Source organism: Dreissena polymorpha, chromosome 3 (genome assembly GCF_020536995.1).
Source record: "Dreissena polymorpha isolate Duluth1 chromosome 3, UMN_Dpol_1.0, whole genome shotgun sequence".
Taxonomy (NCBI): domain Eukaryota; kingdom Metazoa; phylum Mollusca; class Bivalvia; order Myida; family Dreissenidae; genus Dreissena; species Dreissena polymorpha.
The window spans coordinates 12,424,661-12,447,264 of record NC_068357.1 but is presented as its reverse complement, the minus strand read 5'-3'; the positions used below and the strand labels follow the sequence as shown (position 1 = coordinate 12,447,264).

The window sequence follows — 22,604 nt, the reverse complement described above, 5'->3', positions numbered from 1 at the left end:
GTCGGTACAGTATGAAAACATGTAAAACAACACCAAACAAACCAAATGATGAAAACTGATGGCATCTTGTTGTAACGATGAAGGGCCAAACTTTAAGTGACAAAGGCAACTATTTATTAGGCAAAGCAAGGTTACTTGTACCACAGATCATGTCAGTCATAGATTGCTGCTGTCATACACCATGTGTATGTTCACTGTTCCTGACTGAGGTATCAGTGTCAAAATATTACTACTATCATACCGAAATTCAACATGAACCAAGACAAATGTTCTAGAGCAACAAAAATTGCATTGCCACAGTTTAATACAGGACAGAATTGTGTAGGGAATCATTATTGATGTGTTTGTCTTTTTCAAGTTTTAAGTATATTGTATACGTATGAAGTAAGGCTTTTGATTGTATCCCTACAAGAGCAGTGAATTTAAAATTGTGTTGCTTCATGCACAATCAGTTGTTTTTCACTACAGAAATAAACAAACACAGTATAAAAATGGTATTTGGAATAAATGACAGATGGTTTATGGCATTTGTAAATGTTTCTTTTCCTATGCATGACAACATTGCAATCTTAAGTGTTTTTATGAGCTTGCTAGCTGGAGTAACAGCTGTAGTTGGTTCTGAATGGTATGTTATGCTTAAGATATTGAATATATATTGCAACATTACTTAGGAGTTGAATATCATGAACTAAATGTCTTGGAGAAAACATACTGGCTACTTTAAGTTTTGTGTGTTTTTAAAGTTTTGTTTTGTGTGTGCAGATTTTTCAATAATAGAAAAAGATATTGTTTTACATGCATGCTATATCACTTTTGGGTTGTGGGAAATTTTCATAATAATTTAAATCACAAATATTTTGAAAATATATGATCATGAAACATGATGAACATAATTATTTACCTTTGGTTTTAAGATTTGATGCTCTTTTTAGTTCACCTGAGCACAATATGCTCATGATGAGTTTTTGTGATCACCTTTTTTCTGTCGTGTGTCGTCTGTTGAGCGCTGTGCGTCGTTTACATTTGCTGTGTTAGCACTTTAGAGGCCATATTTATTGTGTGATCTTCATTAAACTTGGTCAGAAGATTTGTCCAGATGATATCTTGGAGGAGTTTGAAAATGTTTCCGACTGGCTAGTCTAATCTTAATGAAACTTAGTCAAAATATTTGTTCTAATGATATATCTGCGCTGAGTTTGAAAATGGTTCTTGTCCGTTGAAAAACATGGCTGACAGGCGGCTGAGCATTTTTCCTTGTATGGCTTGATTAAAACCTTGTTAACTCTCTAGTTGATATCTTGGCCAAGTTTGAAAATGGTTTCAGAAACATCTAAAAAGTTGCTAAGAGCAGTTCAGTGCTCTGAAGTCTCAGGTGAGAGACCATGGGCCTCTGGTTTCAAATGTAGTTCATCTTTTAACATCAAAATAATAGATTGTATTGAAAGTGTCCAACAGCCATCTTTAAAGTTATGTATTTCTTGAGTTGTCAATTCTTATATATTCTGGCTATTCCAATGTCAATATTTGCATGCTGTAAACACTCTTAAAAAGGCATTGCATGGGAAGATACTTTCTATGTTGATTGAGACTGCCATTTGTGAAATACAGTCAACAGACGCTGTAACATTGAAAATACTAATAAATAAAAGATTTTGTGTTTCTTAGAAACAAAAGAAAGGAAGAAATATTGTTTGTATTAAAAAAAACGTATTTAAGAACAATAGTTACATGTTTTTTGTCGAGTTTTTGATCAGCAAAACAGCATTTTTATGTAACGAATTGCAACATATGCAAAGGTTTTATCAAGTGATTTAACGCGATCTCTATCACCATGACTCAAAAAGGACCTACAACTCAACAAAAACAAGCCATATGTGTGCAATATATTTCATGCTTAAGTTATATATACCTGTGTAAGTTGGTGTAGAGGATTGAAATTATATACAGACTTTTGTGATTAATTTTTTCTTGCATTTATAACAACAATTTGAGAATAAAATCATTTTGTAAAAAAACTGAATTTTGTAATACAACAGCAGCAGCAACAACAGCAACAACAACAACAGCAACAACAGCAACCATTACTGCAACACTGCTAGGATTGATCTCCCTCAAATTTTTATTTTTTTATTTTATAAAATTGCCTCAAAGTCAAGAGTAATTTTAATACAGTTAATAGCAAAATCCTAACTATTGACTGAGTTTTGACAGTAGATCCAATCACTTTTATGTAACCACTCTATCTATCTTTCAGGAATCGGATGTCGCTGAAAGAAAACCAAGCATTTTACCTAATCATCAACAACAAGAGCATATCATCAATGTCTGTCACACTAGCAGAGATATATCGAGATGACAAAGATGAAGACGGCTTTCTCTACATGACCTATGCATCACAGGAAATGTTTGGCTAAAATCGTTGTAGTTTTTACATCATGTACAGATTTATAATTATATCCTGATGAAAGTGCTATGTTTATGATATTGATGTCCTGTGGTCATCATGTGTAAATATGGTCTGATATGTACTTACATGGTCACAGATGTGTTGTTATAAATTCTATTAGAACAATAATGTACGCGTCTGCATAGTTGCATGATATAAATGTACGGGGGGAGGGCACAAAATGGTAATGTGTCTCCGACTTAACGCTGTTCTATATAGCTATTTCCATTTCCTTTACAGACTGAATGATTAAGACAATTATGTACCTAAGACACTTAACTGTTCTGTTATACTTGACATTGATGTGTTTATGAGTGGGACATTTTTATTGAATATCATGTTAATCCTTAATTAGTTCAAACATGGTCAGCTAGCATCCTTGGGTAGTATGCTTACTAAGAATTCAAGGATCAAAGGTTTGATCCAAGGAACAGGAACCTAACTTAGTCTTGAAATCCTTTCTTCGGCTATTCTCTGACTACTTTTCATGCATTTGCACTCTCCAATTTAATAAACAAAGTGAATTAGTTCATTAATAAATTAGATGTTAGCTAAATATGTATTAAGATTGAATGTGGTATCAAAAGTCAATCATTAATTCATATGAGCACATAATATTGAGTATGAATTTAAATAAGATATTGGAGGAAAATCGATGTTGGTTGCTTGATTTATCATCGATTCTGTAAAGTCCATGATAATGTTTGATTGTTCTACATTTTATCTGTGCCTGGGATCTGAATTTTTTGCCTTGAGTGAGAAAATGTGGCAAGAAAGGTGTGGCTATGTGCAGCACATCATTGATAGAGCACATAATTATGCCTTTAAGCCATTGATCATTATCCCCACGCTTTTTGAAAAGCCTGGGGATATTATGGTTATCTCTACCGTCTGTCCGGTTGTCCATCTGTCTGTCTGTCTGTCCGTCCTGGCCACTATCTCCTCCTACACTATACGCACTAAAACCTTGAAACTGACACACATGGAAGCTATGAGCATATGTGCGACCCTGCACTATTTGGAATTTTGATCTGACCCCTGGGTCAAAAGTTATGGGGGTTGGAGCGGGGCTGGGTCAGATATTTTCACTCATTTTTTTAGGTAATTTTTCTAAAATTTCTTCATTTCTACACAGATTGTCTTCAAATTGATACCGAACCTCTCATATGACAATACGGTCAATCTCAACTACGCATGGCCACATTACCAACCCTGGGGCGCCCCGCCCACATAGGCCACACCCACCCAAAATTGCAGTTTTACTATAATTTCTTCATTTCTACACCGATTCACTTCAAATTGATACTGAACCTTTCTTATGACAATACCGTAAATCTCAGCTATGCATGGCCCCATTACCAACCCTGGGGCACCCCGCGCACATAGGCCACGCCCACCCAAAATTGCCTTTTAATTTTTTCATTTCTACACCGATTCACTTCAAATTGATACTGAACCTCTCTTATGACAATACGGTCAATCTCAACTATGCATGGCCGCATTACCAACCCTGGGGCGCCCTGCCCACATAGGCCACGCCCACCCAAAATTGCAGTTTTACTATAATTTCTTCATCCCTACACCGATTCACTTCAAATTGATACTGAACCTCTTTTATGACAATACAGTCAATCGCAACTATGCATGGCCCCATAACCAACCCTGGGGCAGCCCACCCACATAGGCCACACCCATCCTAAATTGCCTTTTACTATATTTTTTTCATTTCTACACCAATTCACTTCTTATTGATACTGATCTTCTCTTATGACAATACGGTCAATCTCAACTATGCATGGCCCCATTACCAACCTTGGGTCAAACATGCGGCGTGGGGATACGCGTCGGCCTCTGCCGCGCCATTTCAAGTTCTTATTGTATGTGTGTATATGTAAAAAGTAGAGTGAGATGAGCTCAATGCTCTACACAAACATGTGCATTAACCCTTTCCCACCCAGAAGCAAAGTGAAAATGGCTATATGCAAACAGCATAAAACCAGAACAGCCTGCGAGTAACTTGCAGTTTGTTCAGGTTTTATGCTGTTTGCTGCTCATCAGTATCTAAGGGTTGGAAATGAAGCCTTTAAAACTTGAATCTAGTAAGAAAGGTCTTTAGTTAAATTTTGCTTTCTAAGGGACTGCAAATGCGTCAAAATAGGTATCTAAGTGGTTAAGGGTTAACTCTTTCAGTGCTGGAACCGAATTTTGAAGGCCTTTGCAAACAGTTTGGATCCAGATGAGACGCCACAGAACGTGGCGTCTCATCATGATCCAAACTGTTTGCTATTCTGATAGTATTCTTTGAAAAAAAAAACGCAGAAAATGCTTATTTTACAAATTCAGCAGACAACATTTTAGCAGACAACAAATTTCCCAGCATGCAAACGGTTAATGGTGCATAAGAGACGCGCTCTGGGAAAATCAGGCTTAATACATGTTTGTAAACTAAAAGTATCCTTCCAGATTGGCTTGAGCATTTTGCACATGCTATTCAGGGACGACACTCTTCGCCTTTACTGAATTGTCTTTCAGATGAGACTTCTTTTTAAATGAAAAAGTCTATAAAGCAAAAAGTATTGTCCCATATTAACCTTTTGCGGAATGTAGAGGCATATCTTGGACAATACTCCACACGTATGCATGAAGCCTGGTTGTTCCAGAAAAGGTTTATTTATAATTGCATGTTGTCCCTATCTTGACAAAGATGAGAATAACAAATTACAATTGGCAGTCTCATAATTGTAATTGAATGTCTTGCATTGAAACTACAAACATATTTAAAATGTTGTCCAAAAAGGTGCATTTTATTTATAAAAGTTGTTAATATTTTGATAAAACAAAGATCATCTAAGGATTCTGTGACATTTCATAGTAAAATCATTGTTCTTCCAATGGGCATACACTATCTGTATTATCTTACTTTTAAAGCTTTTGCAAGAAATTGAACTTAAAACACAACAGAAACTACTGCTTAGCTTTTAAAGAATAAAAAAAAAACACCTGAAAAGAAATAATTTATATTTTATAAATATGAGAATCTGTATGTCTATATCAGGCACTAACTGTGTTTACAAGCATTGTTTCAAACATAAAACATGAACTTGAGAAATCATAGTGAAACTTGTGCCTTGTATCTGGTCAAATAGGGACTTTCTTTTGTCACCTTTTCGAGTTGATTGCTTTTTGTGATAAAAGATTGCTCTGTCTCTGTATTGATTGTAGTTGTCTCCCATTAGTTGTCTCCCGTTAGTTGTCTCCCATTAGTTGTCTCCCATTAGTTGTCTCCCATTAGTTGTCTCCCATTAGTTGTCTCCCATTAGTTGTCTCCCATTAGTTAATAAATACTGAACAAACTTACGAGATTCCATGTTATGTATGCATTTATGTAACTTGTCATATGATTATTAAGTAATGGGTAAGCCTTCATATGGTGAAACAGTATGCATATGTATGTATATCTACAACCAAGTGAATATTGTTTATAAGTTGATTTAATGATTTTTGTACTATTTTTAGAAACTTTTACTATTTTTCAGAAACTTTTGCTTTTGTTCCCTCACTGAAAATGAAGATTATTTGTATATGTATGTTCTTTTGTTACTAACAAAGCTAAATATTATTTAGTTAGATAATACTTAAAATACTTTTATACATTATAGGCTGTTGTCAAAGTTGATACATGTATTATACACTAGCTCAAGATGATGGGTGTTAACTTCATGAATATTTTATTTTGTTTTCACTCATAGTCAGTACAATTTCATCTCCCATAAAATTTTATGTATTATCAATCACTTTCTTTATCTTTTTTGTACATTACCTTTATCATTACACTTTACGCAAATATTGTGCAATAGCAAAACTTTTTTCCCAAATGTTCTTAAAGGGACTTGTTCACAGTTTGGAAAAATGACAATTAAAAATATGTCTGATTCAAAAACTCAAAATAACATGCTTGACTGAGAAAAATGTTAAACAAATATGTGTTCACTCATTGATAATTATCAATGGAATTTTTTTTTTACAATGTAATGCTTTGCATAGATAATTTTGCAAAAATCTGAATTACCAAACATTGTTTTCACTATGTTTCATATTCAAAAGATGTATAAAATTCATGGTGTATTGGTGAAAGGTTTGCTTTTTCTTTAAGTCCCTGGTTTGATCCTCAGGACAGGAACCTTTTTTATTTGGTCTTTTTTTGAGTTTTTTTAGTTATTTAAAACTGTTCCAAAAAGTAACCTTTTGTATGGAAATTAATTTTATTTATATTTGTCAAAAATACAAAAATCTGTGAACAAGTCCCATTTAAGGAATAAACAATTTGTGTTATTTAAATGTATTTTAAATTGAATACTTCTATTTTCTCAATCTTGTATTTTGTAGGTTTAAATATTAATATGTGATCACACTTGCTTTGCATTCTGTCCTATCATTTTGTTTGGGGACTTTGTTTTGAGTTTGTTTAAATGTTACATGACTTTGGTCATATGTCTGTGATAAGAGAAATGAGCAGTGCTCTGTGAAAAAGGGGCTTAATGCATGTGCGTAAAGTGTCGTCCCAGATTAGTCTGTGCAGGTTGCACAGGCTAATCAGGGCTGACACTTTCCGCCTAAACTAGATTTTCGCTAAGAAGAGACTTTCTTTAAACAGAAAATATAATAAAATTGGAAAGTGTTGTCCCTGATTAGCCTGTTCAGACTTCACAGGCTAATTTGGGATGAAACTTTACCCACAAGCATTAAATCCCCTTTTCACAGAGCATGGCACAAATATATTTGGAGAAGTTTTGGTATACACAATGTTCAACTGTATGTTTAGTAGTTGAATAAAGGTTGTAATTAACTGCATTTAGTAATTATAAATCAGTAGAGCAATTGTTGTATGTGTTAAGTATTGCTTCTGTGTGAAATGTGATGCCATTATATTGATGCAAATGGATATTCATAAAAAAATGTGCAAAAACTTGTGAAATGTCATAGATTAATTGTATATTTTGTCTGCATTATAAAAATACTATTATGGACCAACGTTTTTGTTGTTGATTTAGTTATGGTTAATCATTTGATCCTGATTCTGAATAGCTAAGGTGATGTGAGTTGTAATGTTATGACACAAACGCACGCAGCACACGTGCACACACGCACGCACACACACACAGACACATGTGTATGGGTATCAATCCTTTACATTTGGGAAGAACCTGATGTTTGTTATTACAAAACTTGAAAATAAAAAATGTTATGGAAAAGAGTTGGATTGTTTCTATGCAAAATTATAAGAATACACAGTATATTATGCTTGTACAAATGCATGTGTCTTTATAGGGCTTCTAGATGTATTCAATTTAGTCTGTTGGGGACATGTTGGTTCAGAACCTTGTGAGTTTAACAATATTGTATAGTTCATCACATCTATGAGCGAAGATCTATCTTCAAATTTATATCCAGTTTGACATTTACATAGAAATTCTTCCTACATCGCCTAATTTATTATCCGGAAAATAGCCTTATTGAGTACATTTGACTGGTTTCTGGTGTGAGAGTTTTCGCCTGTTGGTGTTAAAAAAAGTAATTGCACAAATGGAAAGGATTTGAGGTGGAATATATTCGCGGTCCTCTTAAACATGATACATGTGAAAGATAAAGAAGCCCTATTGTCATCGCATGTGCGACTGAACTCGCCCATGGGAAATCAGCATGGCATTAAGAAGTATCTCTTTATTACTGCCCTTTGTCAGCTTTTGAACAATAACTGTGGAAGTTTTGTAATGGCGAGAAAAAACTCAACTTCTCAATTATCGGTTGATGTACGACGGTATGCCACTGTCACAAAAAAGCTATATAAGTTGGTTGTATATGTAAGTTCTGGAACACAGTCCGCCTACATGTAATTTTGTGTATAAAAGAAGGTGTCTTCAAACGAAAATTCAGTGAACTGCGGACTTCACAGGGTAATATGGTACGCCCCTTTACGCACTCGCTTTAGGCCCAGTTTTCCTATAACCAAGAACATATAATGCCACTCTATGCAGAGAGTTTATCAAGTTACATACGTTGGTCACTGAATGATGGCTAATCTAAAGGCAAAGCCGGCGCTGGACCAGAGAAATTCAATTTACATTGTATAAAAACTCTTTCAGGTCACTCAGGTTTCCCCGAAATCTAAGGAGAAATAAACATGGATACAAATAGTTCGAAACAAAAGATGTAAATCTGTATTTTTGAAACATTTTTTTTTGTAATTGGATTATTTAAGGAGTTTGAAATAGCAAAGATTTACCAATACAAAAATAGTTAATAGATCCCCGCAGATAGTTACTTATCATCGGTATGTTCAACGCTACAAACGTCACTATGAGTTTTTATTAATGAAATCTCACGCAAATTCGTCGAGCAAGGAAGGCACACAATGATTTTACATGTATTTTAATCCATAAAAAACTGCCACATAAAACATTTGCATATGCATACTATGACGAGTTTCGCTCGCTTTATGAACACAAAATGCATTTCATCGAGCAACGTAATAATAGTTGACATACATTTTTCAACATATAATTGTACATTTCTAAATCCGGTGAAGCGACAATAGATGTTATCCGACAATTTCGTCTGACCATTCCTTCAATTAGCGGATCGAGGAGATAGGTCACTATTACCTGTTGTTAATGGGTCGTTATAGGCTTACATCTTGTTGTTCAGAATATTTTACGGACATTGGAAAATGTTTTGATAGAGTTTAATCAACAAAATACGTCGCGATTAAAACTGAAAAAGAATTGTGTTCGTTATTGCGACAAAGGTAAGGTTGCCGAGCTCATTAACAGAACACAGACAAAACCCTTTTGTGACCAAACTTGCAACAGACTGTTCCGTTTCAGTCACAGTAAGTGGGTCATTCAATACGACGATGTTATTAACCCATTTATGCCTAGTGAACTCTCCCATCCTTCTAAATTGGATGAATTTATTTCCAAAATTAGGGATGTTAAGTACACTTATTTCTATATTTAGAATATTTCTTACAGAAATTCCTTTAAGCAAACAGCGCAGACCCTGATGAGACGCCGCATCATGCGGCGTCTCATCTGAGTCTACGCTGTTTGCCAAGGCCTTTTTACTAGACGCTAGGCATAAATGGGTTAAGGAATCCCATAACTAAGGTATTATGGCAACCAATCTTTATATGACCACATTACAAGGCGGAACGATATACTTTCATGAACATGAAGACTTTGCGAATTAAATTACAAATTTCGTCTTTGCAGTAAGATGAAGATACTCTCACTATTACAATCGTGATGAGCAAATTTTTAATAAATTCACATATGACATTATATTTGAGAAAAAACGAATTATCACATCTGAGGCCCTTTGGGGAACAAAATTGATATCGATTTATTCTTTAATGTCACACTTGCTTTTCAGACTGAATGTGAACAGCACTATTAAATTTATACAAATGGCAGAGTTGATTTCATGTTTTATATACTCACCCCAAGGAAACCCGATACCTTGTGATCAGCGTAATACCAATCGAGCAGCTTTGTGAATTTTAGCGTGAACTTACATAGGGTAAGTATATTGAAAAAAAAAATTCAAAGTCCAATTTCAAACAACTGTGTATAAACATTGATAACAAAGGTATTTGCCTACATGTAAAAAAAATCCTGACAAATTTTCTTAAAAAATGAGCGAAAAGTGGCTCCCTGAAGTAGAAGATCGGGCAAAATGGGCAATCATTTAGGGGAGAAAAACTGCTTTAATTTGCAAGCCACTACAATAATTAAAGGATTTATACAAAGTTACACATTTCTGCCATAACCTCTCAGCAGGGTTTCTCCAGAAAACTATGTCTTGTGGAGAAATTTCCGTTTTTAATGACCATGTTGGGAAAACATGGATACCATCTGGAGAAGAATAGGAAACCTTATGTGAGCAGCAACTTTTTAATCTTTTTTCGTGACAAAAAACCTAATTTCCAGCCATTTAGTTGCAATTTCTTTGCTTTGTAGAGGCCTATAGCAAGTGTATGTGGGCACATTTGCATACGAATATACTTTTAATGCTTTATAATACATTCTATGATATTCTTTGCATTTCATCCAACATCATTTCAGAAACTTGAATCTTTTGTCTGATATATAATGTGGTTATACTATGTCCACTTTTAATAGATATGTAAAGCTGATAGTTTTATATTAATTGCTAACTCGTTTGCCAGTTTGTGCTAAAATTACAATTTATCACACTGCTAGTGTTGCCCCCCCCCCCACACATTATTATACCCACACAAACTCTGTTTGGGGGCTATATAGGAACCAGTTTGTCCCGTCCGTCCCTGTCCCAGTACGTCACGTCCGTCCCGATTTTTTGTCCGTCTGTCCGTCCCGATTTATTTTCATGAAATAACTTTTGAACAAATGAACATACAACCTTCAAACTTCATATGTTGATGCACCCTTATGAGCTTTAAATATACACTACATCGTCTTTTAGGTCACTAGGTTAAAGTTCAAGGTCACTGTGATCTCTTACAGAAAACTATAGCATAGGCTCCAGAATTGAATAGTTGTAATTCGGAATCTCCAATCTGGGTTTTTTTCCCGATATATTTGAGCACGCGCGGTAGGTACAAACAAAAGCTGACTAGCATATTTTAAAAGAGCGTGAATCAATATTTTCTCTTATCGTTAAATAGTTAACACCACTTTTTCTGCTCAAACGTTCGTTATAGTTGATAAAAATACCATGATTTAATCATTTTTCTTTGGATGAACTAATCTCGATCGTGTATAATTTGTAAGAATACTACGTAACACTATATAATGCTGCATGTACATGTTTACAAACAGCTTCGGTCACGTAACTATATCATGGCATATACTGTGCGTAGGCCTGGCCATACAGTTTTAATGGAAGTTTGTCAACAAAACTTTTAAGACATTGACTCCATCGTATATACATTATACTATTCAAATATATTTTAAATCATACAGACAAGTACCAAACAACAAAAACCTTACTATCATCAGTCCATTCGTAGTACTAGAACTCATATATCGTTCCATATCAGTTGGATATTTATATGTCTATTGATATAGTTCTATTGTGATGATTTTCTTTAATATAATCTGAAAAGTAAAGAAAATTATTCGCTAAAGACTAAGACCTTAAGATTAGAAGGCACATCATTAACAAGCTTTTCCATTTACATGACTTCTATTTGCAATATCTATAAAGCATGCCGAAAAAACAAGAACATGAATAATGTTTTTCAGAAGAAATATTGCATATGTCAATCCGTTTGAATAGGTTCCTTCATTACCATACAGCTGACAAAGTCTGTTTTTCATGTCTTCTAAGAATGTTAGCTACTGGACCCATTCGTATAGATGGCTGTACATCTGAACGGTGTATTTAAACTTTAATCCTGTATTAAAAGTCTAACATACATGTATGTCAGTGTTAGATGTGTTATGTGTAATTATTAATAATAATGGTAATAGTAATAACAACAAAAGACTTGAATTTTGAAATTTAAACTAACCGTGGCCAAATTCGTAAAAAGGAGAGTAACAAGTCAGCTGATTGAAATTAAAAGGTTAAAATCAACTATTTGTTTGATATACAATTCCTTCCATTGCCAGTCTGTGCCGATTTTTATATTACTTAAATACGCTAAACATTTAAATCACAGAAAACATAAGGCAATCAAAACATAATTAAGCGCATGTTTAGCGACGTCATTTCAAATGCGTTTTTCTCATTATAACGCTAAATTATGAGTGGTATTCAGCTATCGGAAAGTCTTCTTTAGAACTAAGGGTGAGAAAAAACTTCAAGAACTGTATCAGACATATAAATTTAAACAATCATACATTAACAATAGCAAACAATAACGAGTTATATAATAATAACATATCCGAAAGTGATTGTCCGAAATTCAGGCTTCCGAATAAAGAACTAACTTTACGCCAACTCCTTATTCAGAGGCCATAATTTCGGATATTTAAATTCGGATCATTCTAGAATAGCACAGCTATATATTCGTTATTATTGGCTTTTTTAATGTATGAATTTTTTAATTGATATGTCTGATACAGTTCTTGAAGTTTTTTCTGACCCTAACTTCTAGAGAAGACTTTCCGATAGCTGAATACCAATCGTGATTTAGCTATCCTATTCCGTTCTTATACCTAAACAGTTACAAGGATATATGATTAAGGATACAAAGCGATTTCAATGCGTCAACCAGGTCCTTATTGCTTTTTCAATATGAATAAGGAACTGTGTTATCATTAAATGAAACTTATTAGAGATGTACTGCAAATAATGTTTTTTATACCCAACCTACATTAAACATGATTTTCTTTGATTTATTGGTCTCTTTGGTTCATTTCAAGAGTTTGTTAAGCAGGAAAATGCCAGTTCCTTATTCGATTTGAATAAGGAATAAGGAACCAGTTCCTTATTCCTTTTTCAATCCGAATAAGGAACTATGTTATCATTAAATGAAACTTAAAGTGATATTATGGGCATTTTTCATTGTTGAGTTGAGCTATAAGGAATTAACAGGTCAAAAGAGTAAGTTAAAATGTGGTTACTGACCAATTATCTGCAACTCATCTTGCTACCAGTTGTTTAAAAATATATTTTATATTATATATTTAACGTGACCCACCCAGTCCTGTAAGCCGAAATGATCCGTAAAACAAAATGGTGTCTTTGTGTCGTATAAACGAATCTGCACTAAAACTAAATTAAGGCTCATATTGTACATGCTGGATCAGTTGTCAAACGAAAGTACTGTTGATATTTAAATGTATTATTTTTCTCTTTCCGGGATATTGTTTTAGTATGTTGATGCTGCATTAACAAATATATGTGTATATGAAGTGAAAACACCAAAAATAAACAACGGTTGCGATAGACACCTTTAAACTGTTAGATGCCCATAATAGCACTTTAATAGAGATGTGCTGCAAGTAATGTTTTTTGATACCCAACCTACATTTACAATGATTTTCATTGATTTTTTGGTCCCTTTGTTTCATTTTAATATTTTGTTTAGTATGAAGATTCCAGTTCTTTATTCGATTTGAATAAGGAATAAGGAACCAGTTCCTTATTCCTTATTCAAACCGAATAAGGAACTTTGTTTTTATTAAATAAAACAAAGTAGAAATGTACTGCAATTAATATTTGTTACACACGACACACATTTACAAAAATTTTCGTTGAGTTATTCGTCTCGTTGGTTTATTTTGACTTATAATTTATAGAAAGAAAATTCCAGTTCCTTATTCGATTTGAATAAGGAATAAGGAACCAGTTCCTTATTTCTTATTCACACTGAATAAGGAACTGGATAATCATCACTTTAAACTTAGTAGAAATGTATTGCAATTATAATTTTACATATACAACCAATATATAAATAATATGTTCATTTACATGTGGTTAATTTTGAATCAATTTCATTTGATGTTTAAGAAAAAAATGCCAGTTCCTTATTCGGCTTGAATAAGGAATAAGGAACCAGATCCTTATGCCTTATTCAAACCGAATAAGGAACTATGTTATTATTAAATAAAACAAAGTAGATTTGCACTGCAATTAATATTTGTTACACCCGACATACATTTACAATAATTTTCGTTGAGTTATTCGTTTCGTTGGTTCGTTTTGACTTATAAGTTATAGAAAGAAAATTCCAGTTCCTTATTCGATTTTAATAAGGAATAAGGAACCAGTTCCTTATTCCTTATTCACACTGAATAAGTAACTGGATAAACATCACTTAAAACTTAGTAGAAATGTATTGCAATTAGAAGTTTACATATATAAATAATATGTTCATTTATATGTGGTTAATTTTGGATCAATTTCATTGATGTTTAAGAAAAAAAAGCCAGTTCTTTATTCGGCATAAATAAGGAATAAGAAACTGGTTCCTTTGTCCTTATTCCGCCTCGAATAAGGAACTGTATTATAAATCAAAACAAACATGTTTAAATGTACAAGTTTGATTTTTTTTATAACATATGTAAAATAATAGTATATGCTTTAGGTTTTGTTGATGTGAAGTTAGTATTCGAATTAGAAAATGTCGGTTCGGTTTAAAGGGACTGTCAACCACGACGATGAAGGAAAGAAAAGTTGTAAAATACCGTATTTTTTAACAATTATTAGTTTAAATTGATTAAAATATCACGACTGGTATATTACATTGATTGAAAAATGTTATTAAGTTTTCATATTTTCAGTATATTTGGTAATACATTTTACTGGGTATGTCTACCGGGTAACTACCAGTTAACTATAAATAACGACAGTTGATTGATCCTCATCGACAGGTGGTAAACCCAGAAATGCACACTGTGCATGCGTAGTGAAATGTATATATTTTATATAAAAATTATCAATCTTCTTGCGAAATTTATAGCGTGTAAATAGTTATGTCACCTATTTTCGCGATGTACTTTCGATTTCACATCGCGAAATTTTATTACCGAATATACTGAAAATATGAACTTTTTTCAAGTAATGTAATATACCAGTCGTTGTATTTTAATCAATTTATACTAACAATTGTAAAAAAATACCTGTATTTCATAACTTTTCTTTTTTCGTCATGCGTGGTTGACAATCCCTTTAAACAAGAAATCCTATGCAAGCGCGAAGAAGATTCATGAACATTTAACGTAATACATAAAGTAAATGTATTCGAGTTATTTTGTTTTGATTTACGTTAGAAATGTTGGCATTTTTGTTCTTTAAAACCCTGTAACAAATATGTTACGCGTGAATAAGAATAAGGAAAGTTCCTTATTCGAATAAGGAATAAGGGACTAGGAAAAAGGAATCAACTTATCACCCATAAGAAATTGCAACACATGGCTGAAAATTAGAACATATTCAGAGCATTGTCAGAAGCTACTACAGAAACATCAACATGCGCTTCACAACAAAGAACTTTACAACATCCTGGATACAGCTTCAGAAGGGGATTGTAACCGGCTGCACAGTGTCAGTAGTACTGTTCATCGCCGCTATGAATCTCATCATCAAAGCCGGAGACAGGGAGTCAAGGGGACCGAAGACCCAGACAGATATCAGACTTCCACCACAGAGGGGATTTATGGATGATCTGACTATCACAACAGAGTCCCACATACAAGCTCGATGGATCCTATCAGCCCTTGAAGATGTTGTGTCATGGGCTAGAATGGCCTTCAAACCAAGGAAGTCAAGATTTCTTATCTTGAGAAGAGGTAAAGTCTGGCAGAAGACAACACTCAGGGTACAGGGCGAGGATATCCCATCACTTATTGACAACCCCGTCAAGTGCTTGGGTAAATGGTTTGACACCACACTGGGTGATAGCAGAAATAACACAGAGCGCATCAGGCAGCAACTGAGGAATGGGCTTGCAAAGATAGAGGGAACAGGCCTACCAGGGAAGTTCAAGGCATGGCTTTTCCAGCATGGCCTCCTGCCCTGCCCCGTCTTCTGTGGCCACTAATGTTGTATGAGATCCCAACATCGACGGTTGATAGCTTGGAAAGCATGATAAACAAGAGCCTGAGACGATGGTTCGGACTTCCACCATGTATGACAAGTATTGGACTCTACAACAGAACCGGAATGTTGCAGCTCCCTCTTTCATCAATTGTAGAGGAGTACAAAGTAGTAAGGCAAGGCTCGTGTTGACCCTACGAGACTCTAGTGACATGAGCATTAGAAATGCAGGGATAGAGGTCAGAACTGGAAGAAGATGGTCAGCATCGAATGCAGTTGAGCAGGCAGAGAGTTGACTGAGACATCAAGACATAGTGGGAACAAGTTGTCAAGGTAGACAGGGACTCGGCTTGAACACTAGACAACCGTGGAGTTCAGCCACAACAGTCCAAAGAAGAGAACTTGTTCAGAGCGAAATCCGAAAGGAAGAAGAAGAGATAAGAAAGGTGAAAGCAGTCCAGATGGGGAGCCAGGGAAGCTGGACAAAGTGGCAGACAACAGGGAGGAAACTGTCATGGACAGATATCTGGAAGTACCAGTTTTTTCAACTGCAGTTCCTGATCCGGGCAGTTTATGATGTCTTGCCAACACCGGCGAATCTCCAGAGATGGGGGCTGATAGAAACAGCAGAATGCACCCTATGTGGAGGAAGAGCTACCCTGGACCACATCTTGTCCTCGTGTAAGGAAGCACTTGCCCAGGGGAGATACCGCTGGAGACATGACCAGGTACTCCGAGAGGTAGCGGATACACTTGAGAGACACAAGAAGAAGGCACGAGTACATGCAGGGGCAAAGCACATCAACTTTGTACCAGCAGGGACAGTAATGAAGGGTACAAAGGGAGGACATCCGAGTATCCTAGACGGCACAAATGACTGGGAACTACGGGCAGATCTTATGAAACAGCTGCAGTTTCCAGACATTGTCCACACTACCCTACGCCCAGACATTGTGATGGTCTCCGGAAAGACAAAGAAGATCATCCTGGTAGAGCTGACTGTCCCGTGGGAAGAAAGATGTACTCAGGCACATGAGAGAAAGAAGGCCAAGTACGAAGATCTCGTCCAGGAATGTAGAGAGGCCGGGTGGAGAGCATGGAACTACCCGATTGAAGTGGGATGCAGAGGGTTTCCTGCACCATCGCTGGGAAAGATGTTCCAGGATATGGGAATAGAGGGACAGGCGAGAAAGCTGGCCATTAAGAAGGTATCACAGGCAGCAGAAAGAAGCTCCAGCTGGCTGTGGCTAAGGAGGAACGCCAGTAGCTGGAAGCCATCCACTAATGGGTAGTGTCTGATCAACACTGCCGCCCGCCACTTAGAGCTTGTCCTAGGTTTAAAAGGGCGAAACAAGCAATGACAAGTGGTACCTAGCTGATGACATTAGTGGAAAGCAGTTTATCTGTATTTTACAACATGACTTCTGAGGAATCAGTGACTTCCAGGAAAGACTGGATGACAACCAGGAATAGATTGGTGACAACTGGAGAGACAGTGGACATCCAGGAGAGACTGGAATTGGGCATCAAGGGCCGGCACCCCAAGATGATGACTCCGTAAGGAGTATCCCACAGAACAGCTACAACAAGACATACAAAAAGATACCCCCAGGGTCTTCCGAGAGGGGGGGGGGTGGAAGAGAGATCCAATAGGACGGACACAACGGAATCGACACGGCTAGTACAACGGACATTGACAGGTGAGGCCTATACAGAGACAGCTCAGTGTGTTTGCGGGAAAATCTGTAAGAATGCCAGGGGTCTCAAGATACACCGGTCTAGGAAGGGTTGTCAGCCTGATCCGGAGCAGAGACAGTGCACAGACTTGTCTGGTGAGACACAGGAGGACCACAGCCAGGAAGAACACCACAGTGCTGAGGATCTCCACGAATCTGAGGTGGAACAGGTGGATAAGCCTACAAGACCAGAACCTGATCTTGGTAGCCAGGGCAGTCGTACAGATGACAGACTAGAGCGCATCAAATGGCCAGCTATGAACGAGAAACAGTGGAAGGAGTTTGATGAGGATGTAGATGGCATCGTGGAACAGGTGTTACTTGGAACAGTAGAAAGGAAACTGCGGAGTATGTGTAGACTGATATATGCAGTCGGGAAGGAAAGATTTGGGGTGACACCATCGGAAAGGAAGCAGACTACAGTCGCCAAGAACAGACGGCAGATAGAAATAGAGAAGTTGAGGAAGGACCTTCGCAACTTGGGGAACCAGTACAGACAGGCATCAGAGCTAGAGAAAATTGGTCTACAGGAACTACGAGACCACACCAGACGCAGACTTCAAGACCTGAGGAAAGCGGAAAGGATACGAAAAGCCAGAAGGGATAAGGCCAGACAAAGATCACGATTTCTTTCCAATCCCTATGGTTTTAGCAAGGAAATCCTTGAAGAGAAGAAAGCGGGACAGCTGAATTGTTCTAAAGAGGAGGTTGAAGAGCATCTGAAGAACACGCACTCTGATCAGGCGAGACATATGCGGATGGAGGGACATGAACGCATAGCCCCAGTACCCATGCCCATTGTTGCATTTACTGAGGGAGAACCAACCCTCAAGGAGGTCCAAGATATAATCAAGAAGGCTAGATCCAAGTCAGCACCAGGCCCAAATGGAATACCTTACAAGGTGTACAAGTCATGCCCAAAACTGCTGAGACGGTTGTGGAAACTATTGAAGGTGGTCTGGCGTAAAGGAGATGTACCTGTGGAGTGGCAGCGAGCAGAAGGCATCTTCGTCCCAAAGGAGGAGGTTTCCAAGGATATTGGACAGTTCCGGACAATATCATTGTTGAATGTGGAGGGCAAGATCTTCATGTCAGTGGTTGCCAGGCGTCTTACAACATTCATGACCAGTAATGGGTACATTGACACATCAGCACAGAAGGGAGGTGTTCCAGGATTCTCTGGCTGCATTGAACACACATGCGCTATTAGCCAGTTAATCAGGGAAGCTAAGATCAACAAGACAGATCTCACAGTTGTATGGCTGGATCTAGCAAATGCGTATGGCACGGTACCCCACCAGGTAATAGAGTTTGCTCTGAAATACCACCATGTACCAGAACATATTCAGAGCATTGTCAGAAGCTACTACAGAAACATCAACATGCGCTTCACAACAAAGAACTTTACAACATCCTGGATACAGCTTCAGAAGGGGATTGTAACCGGCTGCACAGTGTCAGTAGTACTGTTCATCGCCGCTATGAATCTCATCATCAAAGCCGGAGACAGGGAGTCAAGGGGACCGAAGACCCAGACAGATATCAGACTTCCACCACAGAGGGGATTTATGGATGATCTGACTATCACAACAGAGTCCCACATACAAGCTCGATGGATCCTATCAGCCCTTGAAGATGTTGTGTCATGGGCTAGAATGGCCTTCAAACCAAGGAAGTCAAGATTTCTTATCTTGAGAAGAGGTAAAGGCTGGCAGAAGACAACACTCAGGGTACAGGGCGAGGATATCCCATCACTTATTGACAACCCCGTCAAGTGCTTGGGTAAATGGTTTGACACCACACTGGGTGATAGCAGAAATAACACAGAGCGCATCAGGCAGCAACTGAGGAATGGGCTTGCAAAGATAGAGGGAACAGGCCTACCAGGGAAGTTCAAGGCATGGCTTTTCCAGCATGGCCTCCTGCCCCGTCTTCTGTGGCCACTAATGTTGTATGAGATCCCAACATCGACGGTTGATAGCTTGGAAAGCATGATAAACAAGAGCCTGAGACGATGGTTTGGACTTCCACCATGTATGACAAGTATTGGACTCTACAACAGAACCGGAATGTTGCAGCTCCCTCTTTCATCAATTGTAGAGGAGTACAAAGTTAGTAAGGCAAGGCTCGTGTTGACCCTACGAGACTCTAGTGACATGAGCATTAGAAATGCAGGGATAGAGGTCAGAACTGGAAGAAGATGGTCAGCATCGAATGCAGTTGAGCAGGCAGAGAGTCGACTGAGACATCAAGACATAGTGGGAACAAGTTGTCAAGGTAGACAGGGACTCGGCTTGAACACTAGACAACCGTGGAGTTCAGCCACAACAGTCCAAAGAAGAGAACTTGTTCAGAGCGAAATCCGAAAGGAAGAAGAAGAGATAAGAAAGGTGAAAGCAGTCCAGATGGGGAGCCAGGGAAGTTGGACAAAGTGGCAGACAACAGGGAGGAAACTGTCATGGACAGATATCTGGAAGTACCAGTTTTTTCAACTGCAGTTCCTGATCCGGGCAGTTTATGATGTCTTGCCAACACCGGCGAATCTCCAGAGATGGGGGCTGATAGAAACAGCAGAATGCACCCTATGTGGAGGAAGAGCTACCCTGGACCACATCTTGTCCTCGTGTAAGGAAGCACTTGCCCAGGGGAGATACCGCTGGAGACATGACCAGGTACTCCGAGAGGTAGCGGATACACTTGAGAGACACAAGAAGAAGGCACGAGTACATGCAGGGGCAAAGCACATCAACTTTGTACCAGCAGGGACAGTAATGAAGGGTACAAAGGGAGGACATCCGAGTATCCTAGACGGCACAAATGACTGGGAACTACGGGCAGATCTTATGAAACAGCTGCAGTTTCCAGACATTGTCCACACTACCCTACGCCCAGACATTGTGATGGTCTCCGGAAAGACAAAGAAGATCATCCTGGTAGAGCTGACTGTCCCGTGGGAAGAAAGATGTACTCAGGCACATGAGAGAAAGAAGGCCAAGTACGAAGATCTCGTCCAGGAATGTAGAGAGGCCGGGTGGAGAGCATGGAACTACCCGATTGAAGTGGGATGCAGAGGGTTTCCTGCACCATCGCTGGGAAAGATGTTCCAGGATATGGGAATAGAGGGACAGGCGAGAAAGCTGGCCATTAAGAAGGTATCACAGGCAGCAGAAAGAAGCTCCAGCTGGCTGTGGCTAAGGAGGAACGCCAGTAGCTGGAAGCCATCCACTAATGGGTAGTGTCTGATCAACACTGCCGCCCGCCACTTAGAGCTTGTCCTAGGTTTAAAAGGGCGAAACAAGCAATGACAAGTGGTACCTAGCTGATGACATTAGTGGAAAGCAGTTTATCTGTATTTTACAACAGGTTTTTTGTCACAAAAAAGAATGATAAAGTTGTTGCTCACATAAGGTTTCCTATTCCTCTCCAGATTGTATCCATGTTTTCCCCACATGGTTATTAAAAACGCAAATTTCTCCACAAGACATAGTTTTCTGGAGAAACCCTGCTGAGAGGTTATGGCAGACATGTGCAACTTTGTATAAATCCTTTAATTATTGTAGTGGCTTGCAAATTAAAGCAGTTTTTCTCCCCTAAATGCCTGAACATGGCCCATTTTTCCCGATCTTCTACTTCAGGCAGCCACATTTAGCTCATTTTTTAAGACAATTTGTCAGGATTTTTTCTACATGTAGGCCAATACCTTTGTAAACAATGTTAATACACAGTTGTTTGAAATTTTTCTTTATTTTTTTTTATTTTTTTTTCCAATTTACTTACCCTATGTAAGTTCACGCTAAAATTCACAAAGCTGCTCGATTAGTATTTCGCTGATCACAAGGTATCGGGTTTCAGTAAAAGCATCAGTAAAATGGATATAACTTCTTTAAAAATCTGCTACTGTCTAGACTTATCATTTCGGTAACTAAACATGAAAGTCCACTTTAAAGTTTTGGACTGAGGGTGCAAAAATATATTTTTGCAATTGTGGGAATGATCAAATAACGGCTGTAAAATCAGCCAGAAAGAGCAGACAGACTTTGCAATAGTCTTTCTAGAGTTCTGAACGACAATCCGATCGTTAATCAAAAACACAAAACGTTATACGAATACACTCGTAAGCATACTTGATCTACATCCAATAAACGCAATTTGGTTATCAATAATGTCTTTTTATTGTAAGAACTCTCTGTAAAATAAGATGCAGGATGTATCTCAAACAGCTTTACTACTCGGTCTTTTTTAGTGTATTACTCAACATCGTTTTGAACAGACAGAAGACGCATTCCGTTTTATTTTGATGTTACACTTGTGGCAATGTATTGAAAATGTACCACTTTTTGCATATAAACGGCTGCTAATTATTGAATATCCCATTAATGTAACTTATAACTTCTAAGACTTGAATGTGCGAGGATGTGTTGCATTGAACATTATACTACATCTGCGATGTGAAATGCATGTCGTCGAACACTCTCAAATTCCGGCTTCTAGTATTGTGCTCAAATTAAGTGCAGTTAACCTAACTACAAAAGTCTTTACGACCGCTACAATTTATTTGTGGTAAAAGATGCCACCGAACAAAATTGATTGCCTTCATTACCATTTTAAATTAAACCGTCTTTATCTGGACGACCGAGCATTTGTCAACGGTCCGTCGTTAAGAAGACAATTTTGTCTGACGATATCATTTCGGTGAATACTTCATTAAACCCAATTTCAGAACACCTCTACGTACTAGGTTTATATATAAAAACACGAGGGTGAATATGGTTACATATTCGTGTACATTATGTTAGTTATAATGATAATTTTACTTCTGTCTGCTTTACATATAAAGCTGTAAATACAAAATTTGGTTTTAGCCAAAATTTTGTTCAAATTAATAATACTTTTTG

At 37.3% G+C, this 22,604-nt stretch overlaps 2 protein-coding genes across 2 annotated transcripts in view; both read left to right on the top strand.

The window, feature by feature from the left end:
* LOC127873010 (microtubule-associated proteins 1A/1B light chain 3C-like) overlaps positions 1-7,473 on the top strand; it is a 29,303-nt gene extending 21,830 nt beyond the window's left edge. Inside the window, exon 4 of the mRNA XM_052416546.1 lies at positions 2,255-7,473. Coding sequence (XP_052272506.1) covers positions 2,255-2,414 — 160 coding nt within the window. The 3' untranslated portion in view covers positions 2,415-7,473. The remainder of the gene's footprint in view (positions 1-2,254) is intronic.
* A 9,917-nt stretch (positions 7,474-17,390) lies between these two features.
* LOC127871289 (uncharacterized) lies at positions 17,391-20,945 on the top strand. Its single transcript, XM_052414056.1, has 2 exons — positions 17,391-17,496; positions 17,674-20,945. Exons 1-2 carry the CDS (start codon positions 17,391-17,393, stop codon positions 20,943-20,945), a joined length of 3,378 nt encoding a protein of 1,125 aa, XP_052270016.1.
* The last annotated feature ends 1,659 nt before the right edge of the window (positions 20,946-22,604 follow it).

Bases quoted from the DNA above. Each gene is read 5' to 3' on its own strand.
- LOC127871289 (XM_052414056.1), top strand. From the start codon at position 17,391: ATGACTTCTGAGGAATCAGTGACTTCCAGGAAAGACTGGATGACAACC. The intron at 17,497-17,673 runs GCATCAAGGGCC...GGACATTGACAG, and splicing joins CCAGGAGAGACTGGAATTGG to GTGAGGCCTATACAGAGACA.